Below are 27934 nucleotides of genomic sequence, written 5' to 3'. Positions count from 1 at the left end.
ATCATCAAGAGAAGATTCTTTCTGCTCTCTGGTCAACACTTACTAAATCTCTTTTAGTGGATTCTTCATTTTGTGTTTGCTGATTTTCCATTTGAGTGTGCTATTCTTACCTCTTATGAAGGCAAGCATCCTTTGTAGTGAAGATGAGTGATATGCTGCCTCCAGGGTTCAGCAGGTGGCTCTCAAGAATTGCTTTCCTCATTCTTCTGACATACCCACAGTAGTCAGTACTAGTTAGTTGATGTACATGGTCCTGAAATTGTGACCATTTGATTTTTCTTGTGAAGCCAGATTATTCTGAAGTAGCTGTGTCATCTCTAAATACAAGTATGACAAAGATTAAGAGATAGAAGTGCTGGTAAGGGGCTGGAGAGGTGGCTCAGAGGTTAAGAGCACTGGCTGCTCTTCCATAGGTCTTGAGTTCAGTTCCCAAGAACCACATGGTGGCTCACAACCATCTGTAATGAGATCTGGTGATCTCTTCTGGCCTACAGGGACACATGGAGGCAGAACGTTGTACACATAATAAATCATTAGGGGAAAAAAGCAAAGCAAAGGAGAACTATATTGGAAACTAAATGGTCTGTAACATTTGTAATTCAGTCATCCTCCACATAGGGTTTGTAAAAGAGTACAGTGGGTGCCGGGCGATGGTGGTGCACGCCTTTAATCCCAGCACTTGGGAGGCAGGTGGATCTTTGTGATTCAAGGCTGGCCTGGTTTAAAGAGCAAGTTCAAGGACAGCCAGGGATGGTGCTGGTGTGTTCAGGGGCTTGGAAAATGCCAGGAGGAAAGCGTACCCTTTGCCATGACATCCTGCAGACTGTGGTGATATGGTCAAACCAAACGCTAGCTTTTGCTGCTTTTCCTTGTCTAGTCACTTGATATTTGTTGAGTAACTGCTCTGTTCACGTTCTGTGGTGGGTGAACTCAGAGAATTGTGGCCTGTGTTCTTTTTTTTTTTTTTTTTTTTTTTTTTTGATTTTTCGAGACAGGGTTTCTCTGTGGTTTTGGAGCCTGTCCTGGAACTAGCTCTTGTAGACCAGGCTGGTCTCGAACTCACAGAGATCCGCCTGCCTCTGCCTCCCGAGTGCTGGGATTAAAGGCGTGCGCCACCACCGCCCGGCCTGTGGCCTGTGTTCTTAACTGTGGAGCCATCTCTAGCCTCTTAAATTTTATATAGCTACTTGCATTAAGTACTAAAGTATAGATATTAACAGGGTAACTTCTTGGGTTTATAATCTTTATGGGTTCTTTGCCCCACAATGAATTCCCGAATGATAGTTGATTTGCAGTCAGAGTTCCTCATCATCTGGAGACCATTATATCCAGCACACAGTCAATCTCATCATCAATGATCCTCCTGTCTCTGCCTTCCAAGTGCTGGAGCTACAAGTGTGAGCCACTATGCCTGGCTAGAAGCCACACTTTATGTCTATAATTTCCTGTTGAAAACTGTCCTTTCGCTTAGTAGACTCCTAGTCATCTTGTAGACCTGCCCCTAGTGTCACCACTGTAGACCCTTAGACCTCTCCTCTGGTGGAGTTTTTCCATCCTGTGTTCCAAGAGCACTTGCTTAACACTCTGCTCTAGGAAATGTCCCTCTCAATGAGGGAAAAGAGCTACATCATCCCATCCCTAATTTTCAATGCTGATGACTGAACATTGGTAGACCTCATACTTGCTGGGCATGTACTCTGCCTCTGAGCTGCATCCATCCCAGCAAGTCCATTTCCTTCTTTGTTTATGAAAGGTTCCTTCCTTCCTTCCTTCCTTCCTTCCTTCCTTCCTTCCTTCCTCCCTCCCTCCCTCCCTCCCTCCCTCCCTCCCTCTCTCCCTCCCTCCCTCCCTTCTTCTCCCTCCCTCCCTCCCTCCCTTCTTTCTTCCCTTCCTTTCTCCCTTCCTTCATTTATTGTGATTTTCCTAGACAGGGTTTCTCTGTGTAACAGTCCTGGCTGTCCTGGCATCTGCTTTGTAGACCAGGCTGGCCTCGAATTCACAGAGATCCGCCTGCCTCTGCCTCCTGAGTGCTGGGATTAAAGGTGTGTGCTACCACCGCCCAACCATGAAAGCTTTTTTAAAAAAAAGATTTATTGTTTTATTAATATGAAGTTTTTGCTTACATGTATGTATGTGTGTAACATATGCCTGGTGTCTGTGGAGTTCAGAAAAGGTCGTTTGATTCCCCTGGAACTGGAGTTACAGATGCTTGTGAGCCACCATGTGGGGTGCTGTGACTTTAATTTAGGTTCTCTGAAAGAAAACGTACTCTAAACATCTGAGCCATCTCTCCTATTGTCCAACATCACTGATGGATTCAGTTTTTTTTTTTTTTTTGGTTTTTTGAGACAGGGTTTCTCTGTGGTTTTGGAGCCTGTCCTGGAACTAGCTCTTGTAGACCAGGCTGGTCTCGAACTCACAGAGATCCGCCTGCCTCTGCCTCCCAAGTGCTGGGATTAAAGGCGTGCGCCACCACCGCCCGGCTGGATTCAGTTTTTATTTGTGAGTGTATGACATGTGTATGGGGACCTGCAGAAGCCAGAAGCAGTAGTCAGATTCCCTGAAGCTGGAGTTACAGGTGAATGTGAGTTCCCTGACATGGGCTCTGGGAACTGAATTTGGGTCTTCTGCAAGAGTAGCAAGTGTTCTTAACTTTTTTTTTTTTTTAAATATTTATTTATTCATTATGTATACAATATTCTGTCTGTGTGTATGCCTGAGGGCCAGAAGAGGGCGCCAGACATCTTTACAGATGGTTGTGAGCCACCATGTGGTTGCTGGGAATTGAACTCAGGACCTTTGGAAGAGCAGGCAATGCTCTTAACCGCTGAGCCGTCTCTCCAGCCCCCTGTTCTTAACTTCTGAGTCATCTTTTCAGCCTGCTTTTATCTTTTAAATAATATATATTACATGTATACATTTATGTATATGTACAGACACACGTATATATGCAATGTGTGCACACACAAAGAGATAACTTATTTCTATTTTTAGTTAATGTGCATATGTGTATGTGTGTTTCTGTGTATTTGCATGTGAGAGCAAGCGCCTGAGGAGGCCAGGGCCATCAGATTCCCTGTGAGTTGCTCAGTGTGGATGCTAGGAATTGTACTCAGGTCCTCTGCAAGGCAGTGTGTGCTCTTAACTGCTGAGACATCGCTTCAGCTCCATAACATACATACGTTTCATAATCTTTATAATTTAAAAATTATCTACCTGTCTGTCTAGTTTTGTGAGAGGGGTTGTCTCCATATATAGAGGTCAGAGGTTCTCTCTTTCTGCTTTATGAGCTTTGGGGATTGAATTCAGGTCATCAGGGTTGGTGGCATGAGCCTTTATCTGACCTACTGAGATACCTTGTTGGCCGATGTTTTGAGGTAGGCTCTTTCTTTGTCTCCCAAGCTGACCTCAAACTTACTATGTCAAGGATGACCCTGGACTTTACTCCCCAAGTGTGTGCCACCGTGTACGCAGTGCAGGGACGAGCGCAGACAGAACTTTGTGAGTGTTGGGCAAGCAGTCATCAACTGAGCGCCATCCTAAGCCATACTTTTTTTTTTTTTTTTTTTGGTTTTTCGAGACAGGGTTTCTCTGTGGTTTTGGAGCCTGTCCTGGAACTAGCTCTTGTAGACCAGGCTGGTCTCGAACTAAGCCATACATTTTTAAAATTACATTTCTTTCTATATTTTTTTAGATTTATTTTTATGTATGTGGATGCTTGCATGTATGTAAGTATACCACGTGTCCAGTGTCTGGGGAGACCAGAAGAGGATGTCAGATTCTCTAGAGCTGGAGTTATAGGAGGTTGTGAGCTGCCGTGTGGGTCCTGGAAACCAAACCCAGATCCTCTACACAAGCAACAAGTACTTTTGGACACTGAGCCACCTGTCCAGCTCCTACATTGATCTCACCAACCTCCTTTAGCCCTGTTTCTTTCTTTCTTTTTTTTCCTTCTTCTTCTTCTTCTTCTATTTCCTTTTTTTTTTTTTTTATTTTCCAAGACTGAGTTTTTCTGTGTAATCCTGACTGTTTTGGAACTCACTTTGTAGGCCAGGCTGGACTGGAACTCAGATCTCTGCCTGCCTCTGCCTCCCAAGTGCTGGGATTAAAGGTATGCACCACTACTGCCCAACTATAGCTCTGTTTCTTAATATGAAAATTTGAGACAGGGTCCTAGTCTATATCTATAACCCAGGCTGACCTCAAACTCAGCAATCTTGCCTTAGCCTCCCAAATGTAGAGATTAAAAATGTAAAACCTGCTGGGCGATGGTGGCGCACGCCTTTAATCCCAGCACTCGGGAGGCAGAGGCAGGCGGATCTCTGTGAGTTCGAGACCAGCCTGGTCTACAGAGCTAGTTCCAGGACAGGCTCCAAAGCCACAGAGAAACCCTGTCTCGAAAAACCAGAAAAAATAAAAAATAAAAAAAAAAATAAAAGTGTAAAACCTGTTTGTTTGTTTGTTTGTTTGTTTGTTTATTTATTTATTTGAGGTGCTGGGTGTTAAACCCATACATCGGATCTTCAGCAGCTATATAATTTCATCTTACAGCTGTGTGATCAATGGCTCAGACCCACTTGGTATATTTAGCTCCTGTTTATAAAGTCTTCAGCTCCTCTTCAGTCATTTAAACAGGATCTCTTAGACCCTGGGAAAGCTTGGAGAGGAGACTCCAGTCATTCACAATCCTCTCCCTGAATTTCAGGCTTCAGCGGGAGGAGGAAGAGGCCTTTGCTAGCAGCCAGAGCAGTCAAGGAGCCCAGTCCCTCACATTCTCCAAGTTCGAGGAAAAGAAAACCAATGAGAAGACCCGGAAGGTCACCACAGTGAAGAAGTTCTTCAGCGCCTCTTCCAGGGTGGGATCCAAGAAAGGTAATTTTCTCTTTCCTTCTTGTGTGACTAAATAAACAACAGACTAGATCTAGAAAGAGGTGGACTCAGTCTTTTACATATGTAAGCCTAAGAGAATTCTAGTTCAGATTTAACACAGAAATCTAGTTTGATGGTCAAACAATACATGAAATAATACTCTTTTACTCAAAGATATTGTCTTTTAAAGAAGCTATTTATTCCACAGGAGAACTAAAGGGAGTTGAAATGTGTAGCTCTGTTTATAAAGCTCTCCATTTTCATTCAGACTACCTATTATTGGCTATTTAGTGTTTCTTCTTCTTCTTCTTCTTCTTCTTCTTCTTCTTCTTCTTCTTCTTCTTCTTCTTCTTCTTCTTCTTCTTCTCCTCCTCCTCCTCCTCCTCCTCCTCCTCCTCCTCCTCCTCCTCCTCCTCCTTCTTCTGGTACCTTTATTTTTTTGGCCTTGTTTTCCATGTGTAATAACCACTGTTGATAAATTATCAGAAGTGGCTCTTTCTTGGATCGAAAGTCACCTGAGAGATTTTTCTCTCAAAGTTTATTTCCTATGCTAGTAGGGAACATACAAATAGGAGAAGGCTCATTTGGGGCTCTTGAGCAGCTAATATTAAGTATTTTCTTATAGATGGATTTGTATTATTTCATCTATTTTGAAATTTTTTATTTGTTTATTTTTTTACTTGTATGTCTGTGAACTGCTTTGTGCCTGGTGTGTCAGATGCTTTGGAACTGAAGTTACAATGGTTGTGAGGTGCCATGTAGGTTCTGGGAATCAAACTTGGGTTTTCTAGAAGAGCAGTCAGTGATCTTAACCACTGAGCTATCGCTCCAGCTCCTCATTCATCTACTTGAGTGTGTGTGTGTGCGCGCACGTATACTTGTGTAGGCCAGAGATTGTTAATTGTGTATCTTTGATTGTTCTCTATGTTTTTCTTTTTTCTTTTTTTCTTTTTGGTTTTTTGAGACAGGGTTTCTCTGTGTAACATCTCTGGCTGTCCTGGAACTCACTCTGTAGATCAGGTTAGCCTCGATCTCACAGAGATCCGCCTGCTTCTCCTTCCCAAGTACTTGGATTAAAGGTGTACGCTGCCACTGCCGCCGCCACCACCACCACCGTCTAGCCTCCACCTTATTTTTGTGAGGCGGAGTCTCTTAATGAACCCGAAACTCCCTGATTTAGCTAGACTGGCTGGCCATTGAGTCCCAGGGGTCTTTGTCTATCCCCCAAGATTTGGGATTATAGGCTTGTGCCACCATGCCCAGCTTTTGTGTGAACTCTGAGGGTTGAACTGAGATTCTCATACTGTGCAGCAGAGAACTTTACTGAACTCACAGTGTGGCTCAGGCTCACTTTAAACTTGGGATCTTTCTGCCCTCATCACCTGCTGGAGTAAGAGTCACACACCACCACATCTGCCTTTTGCTTTTTCAGTGTTAGGAGTTAGACTTTAGCCTTTTAACATTGTAGCTGTTTTTGTGGGTAGAAAGCTTCAAAGTCAGCCAGGCTGTGGTGGTGCAGGCCATTAATCTCAGCACTTGGGAGGCAGAGGCAGGCGGATCTCTGTGAGTTCAAGGCCAGCCTGGTCTACAGAGTGAGTTCCAGGACAGCCAGGGCTACACAGAGAAACCTTGTCTGGGGGAAAAAAATAAGAAAGCTTTCCACTTGAGCCTGCTTGCTTGTTGGCCTTTGTGTGAATACACTCTCAGCTGATAGTAGGGGCAGCTTCAACTTGCAATCTAGACCCATGGTCAACTTTGTTATTCTGTGACTGTATTTTACTTCCTCTATATGCGCTCCTGTTAGTTTATTTATATTAGTAGTACAAAAGAAAGCTCTTAAGCCAAGAGAGTGTGGCTTAATCTCCCAAGGGATTTGAAGAATTTGTGTGTATGTGGTAAGTGTACATATTTGTGTGGGTATGTGCATTTGTGTGTGAGTGGGTGTGGAAACCATAGGTCAACATTGAGTATCTTTCATTATTATTCTTTTTAATAATTTATTTAAATTTATTTTATGTGCATTTGTGTGAGGGTGTCAGATCCCCTGGAATTGGAGTTACAGACAATTATGAGCTGCCATGTGGGTGCTGAGAATTTAGCTCAGGTTCCCTTGAAGAGCAGCCAGTACTCTTAACTACCGAGCCATCTCTCTAGCTCCTCATTATTCTTACCTTACTATTTGAGATAGGGTCGCTCAGTGAACCTGGAGCTCATTAGTTTGGACAGACTGACTGGCAGTGAGCTCCTGTATCTGCCATCCTATTGCTGGGATTACAGACACATGACACTTCGCCTGGCTTTTTAGTGGGTACTGGGAGTCAAATTCAGGTTTCCATGATTATTCTACAAATACATGACCCTTGCCACCTTCTCAGGCTGCCCTTATTCTTCATAACCATTCAAATCAAATTAGCAAGGATATTATTCTCTTCATATATCAAAGATGAAGTTTGACATAATATTTTTAACAAGCATACATAGCAGGTAACTTAATCACTGACTTATTGAGTGACTGAGGTAAGATCTCACTGTGTTCTCCATGCTGGCTTCCAACTCCTGGACTTAAGTGATCCTGCTGTCTTGGCATGCTGGCACACTTGTGCCTTCCTGTTGGCGGAGACTGCCCATTTGTTCCCGGCTACCCAGACTTGAAATAACCCCTCAGAAACTATATTATTTAGATCCCTGCTTGGCCAATCACTTAAGCCTAAAAGCCTATTGCTTGCTAGCTCTTATATCTTTGGTTAACCCATTTCTATTTTATATTTTACCATAAGGCTCACATGGCAGCTCACATCTTTCCCCTCTGGTGGCTACATGGTGTCTCTTGGCTCCACCTTCTTTCTCCCAGCATTCAGTTTAGTTTTCCCTGCCTAGCTCTATTCTGCCCTGCACAGGCCCAAAACAGCTTCTTTATTAACCAGTGGCATTCACAGCATACAGCATACATTACCCTCCTCTTTGGTGGTGTTGTTATTATTAATGTGTAAGAGTGTATGCATGTGAGTGTCATGTCCAGGGAGCCAGAAAAGGGCCTTGGGTCCACTGGAGCTGGAGTAATGGGTGCTTGTGAACCATTCAGTGTGGGTGCTGAGAACTAAACTGGGTCTTCTGGAAGAGCAGTGTGTGCTCTGCTCTTAGCCCCAATCCATTTTTTTAGCCCCTCCAGGACTATTTAGGTTGAAATAGCAGATGCTGCAATAATAATAGGGTGGTACAGTGTAGTTATAAAGAACCTGCCTGGGCATGGGATTCCAATCTGGTTTCAAATCCTAGCTCTTCCTTTTACTAGCATGTGGCATTGGACAGGAAAGTGGGAAGTTCGCTAAGATTCATCTGTAAGGTGGTACTATCACCCACCTTGTGAAATTGTTAAGAATTAATGAGTGGTTAATGAGCATAGTGCCTGGCACCTACTAAACACTCCTTGAACGATAGCTGAGCTACGGCTTTCCTTTTGGCCCAGGGTTGCTCAGCTGGAAAGCCTTGTATACTGTTTAGCTGGGTGATAGACAGCTTGAGAATCCTGTTTGACTGGATGAACTTGAACCGCAAATCATGTTTCTATTTGAGAAACTCGAAATGAATATAAGTAGATGTACAAACTCTGGCTGCTTGGTTCCTACAGTTCTAGCTGTAGCGTGACTAGATTGTTCTTTTCCATCTCCCTTCTTCTTGTTTTGTTGAAAGCTTTTTGTGTTGTCTGGAGAGTACTGGTAGAGCCAACCCTATCTTTTTAGTGCTGAGCTCTACTCCAACCCCCTCTGCTTACATTTTAAAGGGGAATTTGGGGTAAGCTGGATTTTTTAGACAAGATCTCACTTTGTGGTCCAGGGTGTCCTTGAACTCCTAACAAACCTCCTGCTTCAACCTTGAAAGTGCTGAGAACCGGGATGCTCAGCTGAGGACTTTTCCGCCCTTTGTGTAGTCAGAAGTATTTGTTGGAGAGGAATGTACAGAAGTGAAACAGAGATAACTGGGCTTTCCCTGCTTTTAACCCCAAAGCTTTCAGTCCCTGAAGCTTTCTAGTCTGAGGGCTTGGCATTCTCTGAAGGGTCCTCTTGGACCTCTGGGGTCCAAGGAGTATAGGGAAACATCTGCTCAGAAGCCAGACTCCAGTTCAGTTCTGCCCTTAACCACAGAAGCAGCTGAAGATCTCAAGTTCTAAAGACCTTCAAGCCTTGGCTGCTTCAGTTGTCAGTTGTAGGGATACGATCTGGTGTATGTGAGGGTTGCACAGCGGTCTTGTAGAAGCGCTCAGCATACGGTAGTACTCACTATAAGTCATTGCCATTATTATCTTGTCACATGGAAGAAATGTTGTGTTTCTGTTGTAGATCATTCTATAAATTTTAGTTTGGGCTTGTGTATCCACAGTATTGCACAATATTGTGGGATTTTAAGAAAGTGTTTTATTACATATACATATACGTAGGAAGAGTGTGAATGAGTATGTATGTGTGTGTAGGCCATGGTGAGTATGTGATGGTCAGAGGACAGTGTATGAGAGTTATTTTTCTCCTTTCATGTGTGAACTCTGCTGAGCCATCCTGCCAGCCTAAGTGTTGTGTCTTACTGTCTTACCTCCTGCCTTGTCAGCGGAGGATTAAACTCTCCAGTTGTGATTTGTTTTTCTGTTTTTCCCTTATGCATTTTATTTATTTATTTTTTTGTTTTGTTTTTGTTTTTTTTTGGTTTTGTTTTTTTTTGGTTTTTCGAGACAGGGTTTCTCTGTGGCTGTGGAGCCTGTCCTGGAACTAGCTCTGTAGACCAGGCTGGTCTCGAACTCACAGAGATCCGCCTGCCTCTGCCTCCCAAGTGCTGGGATTAAAGGCGTGCGCCACCACCGCCCGGCCCCTTATGCATTTTAAAGCTGTATTTAGGACTATTGTGTCTTGGAGAGTTGACTTTTCATAGTATAATGTCCATCTTATTAGTTGGGAGGAAGTTCTTTTTGATTCTTTGACTGTATCTTATTCTTATCCTCAGTGTCCCAATTTAGCCTCTTTATTGTTGTTGTGACATGAGGTCTCACTTTGTAGCCCAGCCTGGCCTGGAATCCACATTCCTCTTGCCTCAGCCTTCTGAGTGTTGGGATTGCTGTGCAGCTTCCATGCCTAGCAGGACATGTGGGTTTTAACTTTGGTAGTTATTCCTAAACGGTCTCCTTTTAAAGTTCTGTCACTTGTATTCCATCTGCATAGTGTAAGTGACTGTTGCATTCTTGTCAAGATCAAATTTCAGATTTTGTCTTAGGGTTTCTATTCCTGTGAAGAGGCACCATGACCAAAACAACTCTTAAAAAAGGAAAATAGTTCATTATGGCCTTGCTTATAGTTCAGAGGCTATTATTAGTCCATTTTCCTCATGGTGGGGAGCATGGTAGCACACAGGCAGACATGGTGCTGGAGCAATAACTGAGAACTTTACATCCTGATCTACAGGCAGCAGGCAGAGAGCCACTGGGCATGGCATGGGCTTTTGGAAACTCAAAGCCCACCCCTACTGGCTCACTCCAACAAGACCACACCTTCTAATTCTTCTAATCCTGCTCAAACAGTTCACGAACTGGGAACTAAGTATGCAAATATATGAGCTTATGGGGACCACCTTATTCAAATTACCATAGATTTTTATAATTTTGATTATTATTTTGTTACTAAATCATTAAGTTAACTTTTTTCTTTTCCTCCTTCCCCTCTCTTCCTTTCCTTTTTTTCTCTCCTTCCTTCCTTCTTTCCTTCCTTCCTTTCCCTTTCCTTTCTTACTCTCCCCTTCCCTCACCTTTCTTACTCTCCCTTCCTCTACCCTCTATTCCCTCACCTCCCCACTCTTCCCCTCTTTTCCACCCTGTGTAGTCCTGAAACTAGCTCTGTAGACTAGGCTGACCTTGAACTCAGAGATCCACCTGCCTGTACCTCTCAAGTATAGGAATTAAAGGTATATACCCAGCAAGTTACCTTTTTGAATGGCATCTTCTTGTGGTTTTAATTTGTGTTTTTGTCATTCTTGAAGTGCCCATCTTCCCTGTTAAGATTATAGGTCTTAGGGCTGGAGAGATGGCTCAGTGGTTAAGAGCACTGGCTGCTCTTCCAGAGGTCCTGAGTTCAATTCCCAGCAACCATATGGTGGCTCACAACCATCTGTAATGAGGTCTGGTGCCCTCTTCTGGCCTGCAGGGACACATGGAGGCAGAATGTTGTATACATAATAAATAAATAAATAAATAAATAAATAAATAAATAAATAAATAAATCTTTAAAAAAAAGATTATAGGTCTTGCAGGGCAGTGGTGGCGCACGCCTTTAATCCTAGCATTCAAGAGGCAGAGACAGGTGGATCTCTGTGAGCTAGAGGTCAGCTTCATCTACAGAGTGAATTCTAGGATAGCCAGGACTACACAGAAAAATCCTGTCTCAAAAATCAAAAATAAAATAAAATTATCAGTCTTGGGGCTGAAAAGATGGCTCAGTATTCACAAGGTAGCTCACAACAGCCTGTAATGGGATCTGATGCCCTCTTCTGTTGTTCAGGCACACATGGAGACAAGGCACCCATATGCATAAAATACATAAATAATTCTATCTGACTGTCTGTATCTATCTAGTTTTGTGAGGGGTAGGTTATTTCCCCATGTGTGGAGGTCAGAGGTTTTTCTCCTGAATAATGTGGAGATAGGCATGGTGTTCCGTGTCTTTAATCCCAGAATTTAGGAGGTAGAACTCCGGCAGATGGATCTCTGTGAGTTCAAGGCCTGCCTGGCCTACTTACTAAGCTCCAGACCAGCAAGGGCTACATAGTGAGACCCTGTCTCATAAAAAGACCAATAAAATAATAGTGTGAAGTTCGTCGATTTTCGATTTTAATGCCTTTCAGTTTCTTTTTCTTGTGGGATGTGGTGGTGCACACTTGTAGTTCTAGCATTTAGGAAGCCGACACAGGAGGATTCTGTCTCGAAAGGAAAATACAAACAAAACCTTTTACTCAGTGTCTGTTAGGGGATGTGTATGAGAGAGAGTGGTAGAATTTTGCTATAAAGTGTAAGCTGGTATCACATATACTGTGTAATCCAGGCTGACCTAGGACTTGATCCTCCTGCCTCAAAGTGCCATTGCACCCAGCTTGGATGCCTTTTTACTATGAGCAGTGTGACTTGCAAGCTGAATGGTGGGGAAATAAATTGGCCTTTGTCTATATGGCAGGTGAAGTGTGATTTGGAAGTTCTCCAATGCTGTGTGTTACCTGATGCCTTTGTGCTCCCATTGATGGTTACTTTGATTAGTAATTTTTAGGTGATCATCAAGAAAGTTGTTCAAAAAAGGGTACCAATTCAGTATTGGTGATTAATGATACAGCTTAATGCATTGTGTATTTTGGCTAAAAGAATGCTAAGGAGCAGCTTCTATTGAGTATTTTTTATTTGTTTTCTGTTTGTTTAAAAAATTAAAAATTTATGAGTTGGGTGTGTGTCTGTTCGCCTGTGGATATAATATTACCACATTGTGGAGTTTTTTTCCTTTTACTTTATATGGGTTCTGGAGATAAAACACATCTCCAGGCCTGTGTGGCAAACTCTTTTCCCTTTTGAGCCATCTTACTGGCCCATGGGTATTTGTTTTTTATTTTTTTACATTTTATTAGGTTGGGGCCGGGTGTGTGCTAGTATTTTTCCACTGCACTCAGAGGTCATCTCTGTGGAACTTCCGACTTCAGGGAGCACAGGCCCCCTTCGCCTGTTACTTTCTAGCAGTATCCTGCCTTCCTACACCTGTAACTCATTTTAACACATGTTAGACTAGTAGCACAAATTTGAGAGTTTTTGTTATTTCTTGATTTGCTTTTACTATTTGATTATTTTCTGGATCTCACTTTGTAGCTCTGGCTGGCCTGGAACTCACTATGCAGACCAGGCTGGCCTCAATTTAGATTCGCCTGCCTCTGCCACCATGCCCGTCCCTGTATTTGTACTTTGAAGAATAGTTATGCCTTAATTCACTTCTTGCAATCAGGAGTCATTCTCTGCTTCCACTCTGTGTGTCTTGAAGATTGAATTCAGTCACCAGACATCCAGCTCTTTTGCCTGCTGATCCATCTGGCCATCCTGTAGTTAAGTTTTTTTGAGACAGGGTCTTATGAAGCCCAGACTGACCTCAAACTCACTAGGTAACTGAGGATGACCTTAAACTGACCTGGATCCTCCTGCTTCCACTTCCCAAGGATTATAGTTGTGCGTCACCATGCTTAGTTTATGCATTGCTGGGCCTGGAACCCAGGGATTTTTACATGCATGGCAAGCACTCTACCAGCTGAGCCACATTTCCAGTCCACCTGAATATGTTTCAGCTCATGTGGTTTTGATCTGCTTATACTTTCAAATTTTCCTTACTTTAAAGACACTCATCCAAATGTTTAAATATAAAGTGATATAAATTTAACTTTAATTAAACATAATTTCAGTCATCTTGTTAACTACATAGAGTAATTCCATACATCAGTTTTCTGGGTAACAAACTTAATGTGTTTAATTTTCTCAGCAGAAATTCAGGAAGCCAAAGCTCCCAGTCCCTCCATAAACCGGCAAACCAGCATTGAGACGGATCGAGTGACTAAAGAGTTCATAGACTTTCTCAAGACCTTCCACAAGACAGGCCAAGAAGTCTATAAACAGACGAAGATGTTTTTGGAAGCAATGCATTACAAAAGGGTAGGCTGAGACTAACCCCTTAGAAATAAGAGCTGTGGTTTTAGGGAGGGTTAGAGATAACTGTAATCTTGTCATTTTACACCTGACAACAAGAAGGTGATATTTACCTAAGACAAGCCTTTTAGCTCAACTAACACCTGACTCCCTGGCTAGTACTTTTCCACCGTGCTCTGGTGATCTCTGTGGGACTTCTGAAGTTAGAGAGTTACCTTGTAATGGAGTAGCCTGCCTCCACGGACCTTTAGCTCAACTCTGCGGCCAGTAGCATGAAATAGATTTTGTTATTACTTGTTTTACTTTTTGTGTTTGAATCATTCCTTTTTCCACCTTGTATTCCCTGATTGAGACAGGGTCTCACAGTATAGCCCTGGCTGGCCTGGAACTCACTATATATACCAGGTTGAGCTTGAACTCACAGAGATCCGCCTGCCTCTGCCTCCCAGGGTTAAAGGTGTACACCGCCATGCCTGGTGCATATTTAGGTTTTTAATGTTCTTCTCCATGTTCATTTAGAGGAAAAAAAAAACGATAAAGTGTAGACATTGAAAGCTACAGTTTCAGTCCCTTTGCTTTGTAGATGCAGGATGTATGAAACCAAAGAGAATGAGTCAGCCGTCTGCTCACTCATTAGGGTTCTCACCAGTGCTTGGCTACAGCTCTGTTTTCCACATGCATGGCACTGTGTAGCCCAGGCTAGACTTTAGCTCCCTACCTCCTGCTTCAGCCTTCACAGTGCTGGAATTATAGGAACATACCACAATGCCTGGTAGGGGGGTTGTTTTGTGGATTTTTGAGGTGTGGTCTCAATGTTTGTAGTCTATGTCCACTTCAGACTTGCCACATGACTGAGACTGAATTCGATCCCCCTTCCTCAGCCTCTGGAATGCTGCTGTCATTTGTAGGTATTGTGTGCCACCATGCTCATCCACACCTGTGTCTTAGTCTAGAATTTCTTAACTGTAATTTCAGTTTCCATAATTCATAAGACTAATTGCGAAAAAATTCATTTTGTAAATAAAGATGAAGTATTTTCATCTTCTGCAGCATTAACTCATGTAGTGTTGACAGAGGTTTCTGTCCTACCCGGTCCCGCAGTTGTTTAGTCCCAAAGAAATACACAGAGGTCTACATTAGTCATAAACTGGCTGGTCAGGTAGCTCCTGCTTCATATTATTAACTCTTATAGCTTATATTAGCCCATAATTCTTGTCTGTGTTAGCCATGTGGCTTGGAACTTTTTATGGCGTGACAGTCACATCTTGCTTGCTCTGTGTCTGGGTGACAACTGTAGACTGACTCTTTCTCTTCCCAGAATTCTCCTGTTCTCATTGCCCCACCTCTACTTCCTGCCTGGCTACTGTCCAATCAGTGTTTATTTAAAATACAAGTGACAGGGTATAGACTATTGTCCCACAGCAATGTAGGTCTTCTGTGTGGTGAAGAGAGCTTACATAGAAGGGAATGGTAATCAGGAAGCAGAGCTGCTTAACTGCCCTCTGGTCAGACACATCTAGCCTTAGAAGTGTGGATCCTTGTCCTACATAAGATTCAGTTCTCCAGGGGCTGGAAAGATGGCTCAGAGGTTAAGAGCATTGCCTGCTCTTCCAAAGGTCCTGAGTTCAATTCCCAGCAACCACATGGCTCACAACCATCTGTAATGAGGTCTGGTGCCCTGTTCTGGCCTGCAGGCATACACACAGACGGAATATTGTATACATAATAAATATTTAAAAAAAAAAAGATTCAGTTCTCCAAAGGGAAGCTTTCCTTCTTGCTCTTCAGGGGTGTCGTGACCCCGTGTTAGCAGGCGACTGTTTCTTCTTTTAAGTATTTGTGAAGAAACAGTGACATTTAGAGTTGAGGCAAGCTACCACCGGTGAGACTTGAGTGTAGGAGAAGGGAGGGAAGCAATGACAGGCTTGTTTAATGTGGAAAAAGCAAAGTCTGAGGGTTTTTTGTTGTTGGGCTGGAATGGTCTCTACTAACTCTGCATTTATGCTGCAGTATGTACAGAATATATGTTGTAGATTATATTACAGAAACACTGCTCAGCTGGGTTTGTTTTTCTTCTGAGAAGTATAATGTACCCTTGTTCTGCATTCATTTAATTAACCATTTAGTGAATATGAAAATAAAGAGGCAACCCTGATGTGGTGATGCATGCCTTCAATATCAGCCTCCTGGAGGAAGAGACAGGCTAGTATGGTCTACCTAGTGAGCTCCAGCCAGGGATGCACAGTGAGACCCTGTCTCAAATAAGTAAATACATTAAAAAAAAAAAAGTAAGCAGCTGTTAGAGATGCCACCGTGCTGTGTGTTCAGGGCACCATTAATTGACACTGGAGACCATGATAAGACTCAGATTCCTCCTGTTTTAAAAACTACTGTGCAACTAAATTTCTGTTTTACACTAGCGCCAACCGTTTGTGATAAGGGTTCCAGTCTTACGCATGCATCCTGGGTATCTTTGGTGTCTAGGATGATGGACCATATACCTGATACATTTTTATGTATTTATTTTTATGTACATTTATTTATTATTTATTTATCTGTATGCTTGTATATAGGCATGCATGTATGGAGGCCAGTGGGCAGCTGTTCTCTCCTTCCACCATGTAGGTCCCAGGGATTAAACTTAGACCTCCAGATTTGGTAGCAAGTACCTTTATATAATACCAGGGCCTTGAAGGAATCCCTACTGGCCTTTGACTCCGAGTCATAAAAGTTGCTGTTTATGCCTGAACTTACATACTCTTGCTTTAAGACACTAATTAGATAAATTTATTAAGTATAACGTAGGGAACAGTTCCTGGAGATTTTGAAATGTACTGTAGATTAAGGTGCATTCTGTATTGAGTTTTTCAAATGTGCTCACAAATCTTTACCCAACTTAAACTTTCTTGATATTGCTCTAAGGGCCTACTCAGCATGAAAACTAAATCTTAACTAAATCTTATCTGTAGAAACAGCCCCACTGGCCATTGATATAAATCGGTCTTTGTTCCTGTTGCATTGTACAGATTCTTCCCCAACTGCTGGTGTAGAACAGTGGCGCACTCTGCTTCTGTTTGACTCTGCGCCACTCCTGTTTTCTCCAGTCCTAGTTTATGCCAGGGTTGTACAACCTGTTCTGATTAGACAGTTGTTTTCAGAATTGCATTAAATGTCTTTCCCAGACATTTGATCTTTGTTAGGAAATACTTAATCTGCATTTAGACTTTTAAAAACATCCCTAAACACTATCCCTTTTGACTAAAATTTCAGCACCTACATATTTCACTACAGTATTATATGGTAATACCTTACCGCCCAACAATTTTTGCTAATATTTTTCTGAAGTCTTTTTATTTTACCTCCATTTTAAAAAGCAGAATTAGTTTATTTAAAATATTTTGAAATAGATTTTAAGCTCAAGGGTTGAGGGGCTCTTCAGGAGAAAGACGCACCTTAGTGTGTGTTGGCGGGGGGAGGCTCTTCTTAGAGAGTCATTCTTTTTTTCTCCTTTAAGATTTAATTTTCTTTATGTGGGTGTTTGCACAAGACCAGAAGAGGGCATTGAATCCCCTGGTGCATGAGTTATAGGCAGTTGTGAGCTGCTATGTGGGTGCTAGGAACAGAATTCAAATCCTCTGCAAGAGCAGCAAGTACCTTTTAACTTCAGAGTCATTTTTCCAGCAACCCCTCTTTAAAAAAAAAAAAAAAAAAAAAAAAAAAGATTTATTTATTATGTATACAGTGTTTTGTCTGCATGTATGCCTGCAGGCCAGATGAGGGTGCCAGATCTCATTACAGATGGTTGTGAGCTGCCATGTGGTTGCTGGGAATTGAACTCAGGACCTCTGGAAGGGCAACTAGTGCTCTTAACCTCTGAGCCATCTCTCTGCCCCCCCCCCCTTTTCTTTTTAACTTATTAGTATCTACTTGGTTCTCTTTCATTTGAGGCAGGGTCTTGCTATGTAGTTCATACTGGCCTTAAATTTGTAATCCCCTGAATACTGAGGTTGTAACTGTGTTCCACCACATCTGACTCTGTTATTAGCTATCTGATTTAATATATATTATCGAACCTTCATAGTCTTTAGAATGATATGTTTCTATTGCAGTGAGAAAAGCAGACTCATAATTAACACAACATTCTGGTATGAATCACTTCTGTAATCTTCAACACTTGGGAGGTCTAGGCTAGAGAATCACCAAGCTTAAAGCCTGCCTGAACTACATAGTGAGTTCCTAGTAAGCCTGAAACTCTGTCTCAAAAAACCAGCCACAAAAAGGTTTTAAAATTAAGAAAACAAAGGAGATAGTCTGGGAATATATCTCAGTGGCAGAGAGCTTGCCTAGCACACATTCCCAGTACTGTGGAAAGAAATTGGAGAAGGGTCTGCCAGGCATGGTGGTACACACCTTTAATTCCAGCCCTCAGGAAGTAGACATTGACAGATCTCTGAGTTTGAGGCCAGCCTGGTCTACATAGTGAGTTCCAGAAACTCTGTCTTAAAAAAAAAAAAAAAAAAAAGGAAATTGTTAAGAATATTTTCTAACATAGCTCTCTGCTAACACAAAAATCCCAATCATGTCTAATCAAAACAAACCAAATTAAAAGATACCCAGGTTTAATTGGACTCCTGGACTCTTGGGTGGCCCCTAGGGGAACCAGAAATCCACCAACACGACCACGAGGAGGAAGGGATGATGGGGGGCACATGGGGACCACATGTTTATTTTGGGGGGAGCAGTCTAAATAGCCTGGGGGAGTAGTCTTTACCTTTTCTGGGGAGGACCCAAAATTTGGCGGGCTACCTTAACCCTCCTGGGGTGGTTGTCAAGGAGCACAGGGACGGGGTCTCCAAAGATGGAGGCTGGAGACCGGGATTTACATAAAAAAACAAAAACCAACTCACCCCCACAGAAAGTGGAGAAGAGGCCATGGATATGGCTCAATGGACAAAGTTCTGAGTTCAGCCTCCAGCACCTAAATAAAGGGGAAAAAAAAAGCAAAAGGAAAGTCAATGGAGGAGAGTTACAAAAGAAGCTAGTATTTACTATGCTTGGTTTCTTTATCTTTTTTTGTTTTGTCTTTAGTTTTGGTTTTTCAAAACAGGGTTTTCTGTGTGGCCGTGGCTGTCCTGGAACTCACTATGTAAATCAGGCTGGCCTCGAACTCACAGAGGTTCACCTTCCTCTGACTCCTACCAGGATTAAAGATGTGTGTCACCACCACCTGACTTCTTTGTACTTCTTAGTTCTATAACATTACTTGAATAGAACAGTCTTACTAGAAAAGACTATCTCAGATGATTCATTGATCAAGAGTACGCTGGTCCTGCACTTTCTGAGGACCAGAACTTCAGTTCACAACACCCTTGTTGGGGTGTTCACAACTGCTGGTAACTCTAGCTCCAGAGGACCCATTGCCCTCTTCCGGCCTCTGCGAGCTCTGTGCTCATGCGCATCCCCCTCCACACATGCATTTGTACACATAATTAAAAATAAAATATTAAGAAAAATAGTCTTACTGTGAGACTCAAGCTTTAATTGGGTAAAACAGTGACTGTGGGCTCAGGGTGTGTGTGGTCACCCGTGCAGTATAGGATCTACAGCTTTCTTTGTTGTACTTTATGACTTTATAGGTATTTTGCCTACATGCATATTTGTGTACCTATTTCATGCAGGGCCCACTGAGGTCAGAGGAGGACATTGGATCCTCTGGAACTGGGGTTGGAGACAATTGTGATCTGCCATATGGGTGCTGGGAGTCAAAACTGGGTTCCCTGGAAGAGCAGCAACTGCTCTTAACTGCTGAGCCATCTCTTCAGTCCTTCAACAGTAATTTTAAAGTATGGTGAAAAGTTGGGCATTGTGGTGTATACCTTTAATCTCTGTACTCAAGAGGCAGAGGCAGATGGGTTGCATCTCTGAGTTATAGGCCAGCCTGGTCTATGTAAAGTTCCAAGCTAGCGAGAGCTACATAGTGAGACCTCATCTCAAAAAGAAAGAAAGAGAAAAGGCATGGGAGATCCAAAGAGACACTAATCTTTCCCATTCCTAACTAGAAAACCGTGTAACCTAATTTTATGTGGTCCATGACGTGGTGAGGAATTGTTTCCTTCAAGTCTGTCCATATGAGAACATGTTATTAGGCTGGGCGTGTTGGTGTAAGCCTGTACCTGCAGCACTTGGGAGGCCCAGGTGGGAGGGCTACTTGAGCCCACAAATCTGAGACTGGCTTGGACAAAACAATGAGAGCCTGTTTCAAAACCCCAAATCAAGCTGGGTATAGTGTCATATGACTTTAATCTCAGCACTTAAAAGACAGGTGGAGTGAGTTAGAGGATGGCCTGAACTATACTGTGAGGTGTGGAACAGCTTGGGAGGCAGGGGCAGGTGGATCTCTATGAGTTCGAGGCCATCCTGATCTACAGAGCGAGTTCCTCAACAGCCAAGGCTACACAGAGAAACCCTGTCTTGAAAAACCAAAAAAAAAAAAGTTAAAAATAGGTCCTGACTTTCTGCCTCTCCTGAAAGCACAGCCTGCCCTCTACATCCCCAGTGTACATTGCCTTTTAGTCTGTCGACCAGTGCAGTAAAACCCAAATGTCTTTTTGAAATTGTGCTTATTTTCTGAGTTTCTCATTCGAGGTTTTTCCTCTGCTTGCTTGTTTTCATCTCTGCTCTTTGAGCAGGGTCTCACGTAGCCTGCATTTGCTGTCCAGCCAGAGATGACTTCCACCTTATTGCTCAGTTCAGGTTTTATTATTTTTCTTAAAGTTTTTATTTTGTGTGTGTGTGTGCGTGTGCGCACGCTATGGCTGCACGTAGGACTGTGCACCACTTGATTGCCCTGTGTTAACAGAGATCAGAAGAGGACATTAGAGCTAGAATTACAGATGACTGGGAGCTGCCATGTGGGGGATGGGAACTGAACCCAGGTCCTCTTCAAGAGCAGCCAGTGCCCTGACCACTGAGCCGTCTCTCTAGACACTTAATTCAGGTTTTAAAGACACAATTCCCTAGGGCTGGAGAGCCGGCTCAGTGTTTAGGAGGGAGCACTTGCTGCTCTTGTAGACCAGGTTCAGTGTCAGCACTGTCAGCAGATCTGACTCCCTTTCCTGGCTTCTGAGGGCACCATGTATGCATGTGGTACAATACATATTTGTAGACAAAGCTTCATAAAAATAAATCTTTAAAAATAAAACCCAATTTCTGTATGTGCAGCTACTGTGAAATAACCCCACTTTTCTTACTAAGGAAGTGATCAAGCATAACATAGGACCTTTTGGCCATTTCATTATGATAACAGTCTTGCTATTAAAATTTGCTAAGGCCAGGCGAGGTGATGTACACCTTCAATCCCAGCACTTGGAAGGGAGAGGCAGGTGGATCACTTGAATTTGAGGACAGCCTGGTATACATAGGAAGTTCCAGGACAGCCTGGGCTATGTAGAGAGATCCTGTCTCACAAAAACAAAACAAAACAAAATAATTGCCACTGATTAGTTTGTATTAACTTACAGTTTGCTTGGTATTAATGCTTATGGAAAAGGTGTTTTTCTGTTTAAATGAAGAGATTATAGTTTAAAGTGGGGCTGCATCTTCATTCACTTACACTTTCACAGAATAAATGGAAAGATGACATCCCTCCTGTACCTTAAAATTTTTTCTGAATATTTCACTCATAAATTTATTTGAGACAGGGTCTCATGTAGCTCACACTGGTCTTGAACACCTGATTCTCCTGCCTCTACCCCCAAATGCTGAATCACAGGTGTCCATTCCTGGTGTGCCCTGTGCTGGGAATCAATCCCAGGACCTTTTGCGTCCTAGTTGAGCTCTCTACTCACAAAGCCACATTGCCAACACCCATGTCAGTGTTCTAATCCAAACAGTAGTTTGCTGTTCCTGGCCACTGTGGGAAACCAGAGGGGTATGTTTAAAGAAAGAGACTAATCAGCACAAGCTCTAATTCTTGAGGAAGTTGGGAGGAAGTAGTACAGACTTCGTTTTAAAATTAGAAGCAGTGTGTTCTCACTTATAAGCAGAAGCTGAAAAAGTCCATATTGTAGAAGTAGAGTGCAGAACAGGGCAGCGAGGCAGAGGGGTGAGCAAAGGAGAGCAGGTACAAGGTGCACTTAGCGGAAACCTCCAGTGTTCTTTTTTTTAAGGGGGGGGGTGTTGTTTTTTATTTGTACGTATGTATGTGTGTGTCTGCATGTCAGTATGTGTACTTGCAAGCAGGTGCCCAAAGAGGTCAGCAGAGGGTGTGGGAGCTCAGGAGCTAAGCTACAGGCTGTTGTGAGTCATCTGATGTGGGTGCTGGAACTTCGTTCTGGTCCTCTGGAAGAGCCGCAGGTGCTCTTAACATCTAAATGACCTTCTTCAGCCTCTTTAATGTTCTTCAGCACAGTAGAAAACTGTGGTTGTTGACCATCAACGGTGTATTTCTAAATATTGAGTGGAAAGGAATTGGAATGTTCCTGGCACAGCACACTGACAAGTCTAGGATCGCATGCTCAGTGCCTCGATCTGTTCACTGCACCTTGGGTAGAAATATCATGGATTTGTAGTTCCTAGAGAGCAACTGAGAAAACACTTGATTAGTAGTGGGGCTCTCCTGGATCTGGGGGATGGCCCAGAGGTGAAGAGAGTGTACTGCTTTTCCAGAGGACCCGGGTTCAGTTCCTAACACCTGCCTCAGGGTTAGGACCTCCGTCTGTAACTCTAGCTCCACAGGGTCCAACGGGTCCAACGTCCTCTTTGGCCTCTGCTAGCACTGCGCGTGCCGCACACACACACACAGTTAAAAATTCTTTTGCTTAAAAAGATTTTATTTTAATTGTGTGTGGGGGGGGGGTTATGTGCACATGAGTGTGTTACCCACAGAGTCTGAAAGAGGAGCTGAAGTTATAGGGCAGCAGTGACGAACTGCCTGATGGGGAGTATCGGGAACCAAACTTGAGTCCTCTGCTAGGGCAGCATGGGCTTTACCTAGTGAGCCCTCTCTTCAGCACCCCAAAATAAATTTAAAAAATGGCAATGTGGGGGCTGGAGAGGTGGCTCAGAGGTTAAGAGCACTTGGCTGCTCTTCCAGAGGTCATGAGTTTAAATCCCAGCAACCACATGGTGGCTCACAACCATCTGTAATGAGATCTGGTGCCCTCTTCTGGCCTGCAGGTATACATGCAGACAAAACACATATACATAATAAATAAATAATTTTTTTTTAAAGTCTAGACAGCAAGACCCTGTCACAAAAAAATGAACAACAACAATAGTAATAATATATAAGGAGGGTGGTGATGTAAGTGAAATAAATGGAGTGTACACAAATTTTATGTACATATAGTGAAATGTAAAAATCATGAACAGGAGATTTTTTTTCTTGTAGAATATGTGTAATTTGTAAGTGCTTTTAGGATTGGCTCAATGTAAGGAGCGTTTTTTAGAAACTTGATAAAATTTAGTGTCCTGAAACTTTTCAGCTGCTTACTATTCTCTTGACTGTTGATTCCAGGACTTAAGCATCGAGGAGCAGTCAGAATGTACTCAGGACTTTTACCAGAATGTGGCCGAAAGAATGCAGACTCGTGGAAAAGGTAATGTGTTGTCAGCCAGCTGTTAGGTGCTGTCAGCATATGGTGACACCACATGGTGTTGTCAGCCAGCTCAAGGTAGCTGTCCTTGACTCCCCTGATTGGCCTGGCTGGTGTCTGACATTGGCAGCTGCCTCATAGCTCACTACACCCTTGAATGTCTTCCTTCGTGTGTATGACCAGGACAGTTGAGTGGTATTTTGAGTACTATAATACCTATATTATGGGTAAAGTGAGGAGGATCAACAGTGCTCAGGAAATTTTTTGTATGAATTCCCCACCTTGGAATTGCCATTTCGATGGGTTATTGTTCACGATGACATAATCCTAAGGGAGTTGAGGCAGAAAAGAATTGAGACTCACCATCTTAGACCTTTGGGTTTGTGGAGATTCTCCGGGACTGGCCTTCCATTAATACTGTACTTTAGGATGCATTTCACGTATGCATGATGGCTTTGTGTGTGCTTCAGAGAGAACATGATGGGTATGGGAAAGCTCAGAAGAATGAAAATTTGTCAGCACTTGGCAGCCTTGGGAATTCCAAGTGTTTTAGCAATGTAGTAATAGAGAGGGACCCACAGAAAGTCTTCCTACTTGGTAGGGCATATACCTGCTAGATCCCAGAGAAACAGTTTAGCAAATAGGTGGGAATTCTGTAAGATGCAGTTTAAAAAGTTGTAATTTTGTTGTTGTTGTTGTTGTTTTGAAACAGAGTTTCACATAGTTCAGGCTGGCTTCTAACTTGGTTATAGCCAAGGATGACCTTATAATTCTGATCCTCCTGCCTCTACTTCCCAAGTGCTTGAGAGGTTTATACATGTCTAAACCATTCCTGGTTTATGTAGTGCTGGGGGTGGAACCCATGGCTTCCTGCATGCTAGGCAAGCTCTCTATCAATTGGACCATATCATAAGCCCAAAAAAGTTGTCAATATTTAAAGGAGATTTTTAATGTCATACTTGTAATTTCTTTACTGGGTGTGTTTATAGTAAATTTTTTTTTTCTGTGTGGAAAATACTATAAAAACCTTTTCTTGAGCTGTTCTACCCATCTGTGTATTCCAGTGCCTCCAGAGAAAGTGGAGAAGATAATGGATCAGATTGAAAAACACATCATGACTCGTCTCTATAAATTCGTGTTCTGCCCAGAGACTACTGATGATGAGAAGAAAGATCTTGCCATTCAAAAGAGGATCAGGTGGCTGACATGCCTGTCTTTTATCTGCTTTCTAGAATGGAATGACAGCATGTGGGCAGTAGTGCGTGTGAGCGTCCAACCTTGAGCAGTGCAGTGTGTGAGAGTCTCAGCGAGGCTCATGGTACCTGCTTTTCTGTCTGACTCAGCTGGCTGCAGATGGGACCCATGTTGGATAGTTGAGATTGTTCTAGATCTCTAACATTTTCAAGGAACATGAGGACTTGATTTCTTGTTTTGTTTTGTTTTTGTCCTCATCGGGAGGGAAGCTGTGACTGCCTGTCTCAAGGCATTGGCTGTTATTTCTCCTCCTTCCCACCCTGTTGGGTTACATTTCCCAGGCAGCCCTGCAGGCACATCTTTGCCAGTCTGAAACTGGTGATTACTGACCCATTCTTAGGGCATCCATGGAGTGACCCAGGCTCTGCAGTTCCGCAGCAGTGGAACACTTACTTACTAGCCAACCACCTGGTTTAGTTGGTTACTTGTGCATTGTTGGTGTTGCCTGCTAGAAACAGCTGAAAAGAAGGAATTATTTGGCTTGTGGTTTAGAAGGGTATAGCCCCCATCATGGTGGGGAAGGCAGGCAGGCCTGTGGCAGTAACATACAGCTGGGGCTCCTTATGACTCCTGATGGAAACCTCTTCTCTCTTCCTCCTTTAAAAACGTACTTTATGTGTGTATGTGTGTGCTTGAGTGTATCTTATGTGTGCCATGTATGCACAGGAACCCATGGAGGTCAGAAGAAGCATTGGATCCCTGAATCTGGAGTTACAAATGGTTGTGAGCCTCCATGTGGATGCTTAGGACTGAACCCAGGTCTTCTGCAAGCGTAGACATTGCTCTTAACCTCTGAGCCATCCCTCCAGTGCCGCCCCCCCCTTGATATAGAGTCTCATGTAACCGAGGCTAGCCTTAATCACCTGTTCTTCTTGCTTCTGCCTCCCAAGGAATTAATTACAGGCATTCCTAGCATGCTCTTTTCTTCAGCTTGAGTCCTCAGCCCATGGATGGCACCACTGAAATTTAGGGTAGATGTCACCTCCTTTTACAAAAGATTAGAGCCTACCTTCCATTCTTGGACTTTCCTGACCACTCCTCTCTTTGCAGGGCTCTACATTGGGTAACACCTCAGATGCTCTGTGTCCCTGTCAGTGAGGAAATCCCTGAAGTATCTGACATGGTGGTGAAAGCCATCACAGGTGAGTGGGACCTCGCCATAGATGAGCGTGATGCTGCAGCAGTAACCATAGGAACGCCCTTAAAATCTATCATTTCTTAGCCGGGCGGTGGTGGCGCACGCCTTTAATCCCAGCACTCGGGAGGCAGAGGCAGGCGGATCTCTGTGAGTTCGAGACCAGCCTGGTCTACGAGAGCTAGTTCCAGGATAGGCTCCAAAACCACAGAGAAACCCTGTCTCAAAAAACCAAAAAAAAAATCTATCATTCCTTTCCTCTCTCTTTCTCCCTCTTTCTTTCTTACTGCTGTTCATTCATTTAAGACAGAATCTCATATAACCCTGGCTAGCCTGGAACTTGCTATGGAAGACCAGGCTGGGTACTACACACTACAGCAAGTAAACTCCTTTCCCCTTCTTGTTTTGTGACCAAGTGCTCTCTCTCTCTTTTTTTTTTTTACTTGAACTGCTTTTGATATTTAAAAAATGATTTATTTATTTTTACTTTATGTGCATTGGTGTTTTGCCTGCATGTATGTCTGTGTGACTGAAGTCACAGACAGTTGTGAGCTGCCATGTGAATGCTGGGAATTGAACCCGGGTCCTTTGGAAGAGCAGCCAGGGCTCTTAACTGCTGAGCCATCTCTACAGCCCATGATTTTGATAATTTTTTTAAGTAGCATGACTTATTTATTTGTTTGTTTATTTATTTGGGGCAGCATACTACATCTTGAATGTAAGGACAAAGCAGAATTTGTGGGGGCCAGTTCTCTCCTTCCACATTGTGTGCCACAGGGATCAAACTCAGGTTGTCAGGAGTAACAGCCAAGTTCTTTTACATACCAACCAATATTGCTGGCCCAAAGTCCATTATTTGATCATTGACCTAACTAAAGTCAAATACAACTAGATATTACAATGGCTACTACTCTAACCCACTTAAGGCCACTCTTCTGACTTCTTTGTTTAAGAAATAGTTTGTTGGTAGCCATATCCTGAAGAGCAATGTGCACAGCAAAGGTGTTCTAAACTGAGTTTAAAGGTATCTAGGAAAGGCTGGGAATGGGGCTCGTTATGTTTGAAGAGGCTGCGGATAGGGTTCAGTTAACAAAGCCCGGGGTTCTGTCCAGTACTATACTAACTGGGTGTGGTGGTGCACACCCATCACTCAAGCTCGTGGGAGGTAGTGCTAAAAGGGTCAAGTCAAGGTTATCCTTGCTACATAGGGAATTTGGGGCCAGACTGGGATAGAAATATAAGCCCCAGTTGCAAAAATAAAAACAAAGCAAACAAAAAGAAACGGTGTAACATTTTTTTAAAGCCTTTGTAGCATGAATAGTAAAAACTGAGATAGATATAGGGGTTAAAGCCCAAGAACATAGAGAAACCTTTTACCTCTACCAATGCCCAGACTGCCCAGACTGCACTGTCTCTCTCTCCACCAGACCGCAGACTCCACACTCCAGTGAGTTCCTGTCTCTTCCCCTTTATATTCCTTCCTCCGCCCAGCAGTATCGCTCCTGTCTCCACCTTCCTAGTGCTGGGACTAAAGGTGTGAGCCACTACCACCTGGGTCTGTTTCTGAATTATCTGTGTAGCCTGGGGTAGCCTTGAACTCACAGAGATCTGTCTCCTGAGTCCTGGGATTAAAGGTGTGTGCCACCACTCCCTGGCCTCTAGTGGCTTAGCTTTGCACTCTGATCTTCAGGAAAGCTTTATTTATTAAAATACAATAAACTAATAAGTTAATAAAAATAAATTAAAATAAAATAAACTATCACTACAAGCCTAGTTTTCAGGAGTGCTTTCCCATGGGCTTCTTGGGCAAACTTGTGTCATTCCCACTGATGGATGGTTTAAAGGTGGCATGCCTGGTTCGTGCTATGTGTTCTGTGGATGTGAATTTGTCTTTACTGCTTTGGGTATCTAAGTTCTTGCTATACTAAGTTAACTGCTGGAGGGGTAAGTAATGAGGCAACTCTGAATCCTGAAAGACTAAAAATACTTAGTCCAGTCCTGCCCAACCCCCTTAAGATAAAAACAAGGTCTCACTATATATTTCTGCTTAGCAGCCTATGCTGGGGTGGCAGGTGTGGTAACTGCCTCATGGTGGTGCTGTCCCTCTGCTTCACAGACATCATTGAGATGGACTCAAAACGTGTGCCTCGGGACAAGCTAGCCTGCATCACCAGATGCAGCAAGCACATCTTCAACGCCATCAAGATCACCAAGAATGAGCCAGCCTCTGCTGATGACTTCCTTCCCACCCTCATCTACATCGTCCTAAAGGGCAACCCCCCTCGCCTGCAGTCTAATATCCAGTACATCACTCGCTTCTGCAATCCCAGCCGGCTTATGACGGGCGAGGACGGCTACTACTTCACTAACCTGGTAAGAGTG

At 43.2% G+C, this 27934-nt stretch overlaps 1 protein-coding gene across 3 annotated transcripts in view; it reads left to right on the top strand.

The window, feature by feature from the left end:
* Positions 1-27934, top strand: part of Rabgef1 (RAB guanine nucleotide exchange factor 1) — a 57026-nt gene that overhangs the window by 24331 nt on the left and 4761 nt on the right. For 2 of the 3 annotated variants that reach the window (XM_057764884.1, XM_057764882.1), the window contains 6 exons: positions 4706-4872; positions 13404-13573; positions 23085-23166; positions 24228-24360; positions 25468-25559; positions 27669-27925. In XM_057764884.1, the coding sequence (XP_057620867.1) occupies positions 13544-13573; positions 23085-23166; positions 24228-24360; positions 25468-25559; positions 27669-27925 (594 nt within the window). In that variant the 5' untranslated portion in view covers positions 4706-4872; positions 13404-13543. The remainder of the gene's footprint in view (positions 1-4705; positions 4873-13403; positions 13574-23084; positions 23167-24227; positions 24361-25467; positions 25560-27668; positions 27926-27934) is intronic. The other variant, XM_057764883.1, reaches the window with a different exon arrangement.

Source organism: Chionomys nivalis, chromosome 3 (assembly GCF_950005125.1).
Source record: "Chionomys nivalis chromosome 3, mChiNiv1.1, whole genome shotgun sequence".
NCBI classification, from domain to species: domain Eukaryota; kingdom Metazoa; phylum Chordata; class Mammalia; order Rodentia; family Cricetidae; genus Chionomys; species Chionomys nivalis.
The sequence above is the reverse complement of the archived record's forward strand: the minus strand, read 5'-3'. Positions and strand labels throughout refer to the sequence as shown.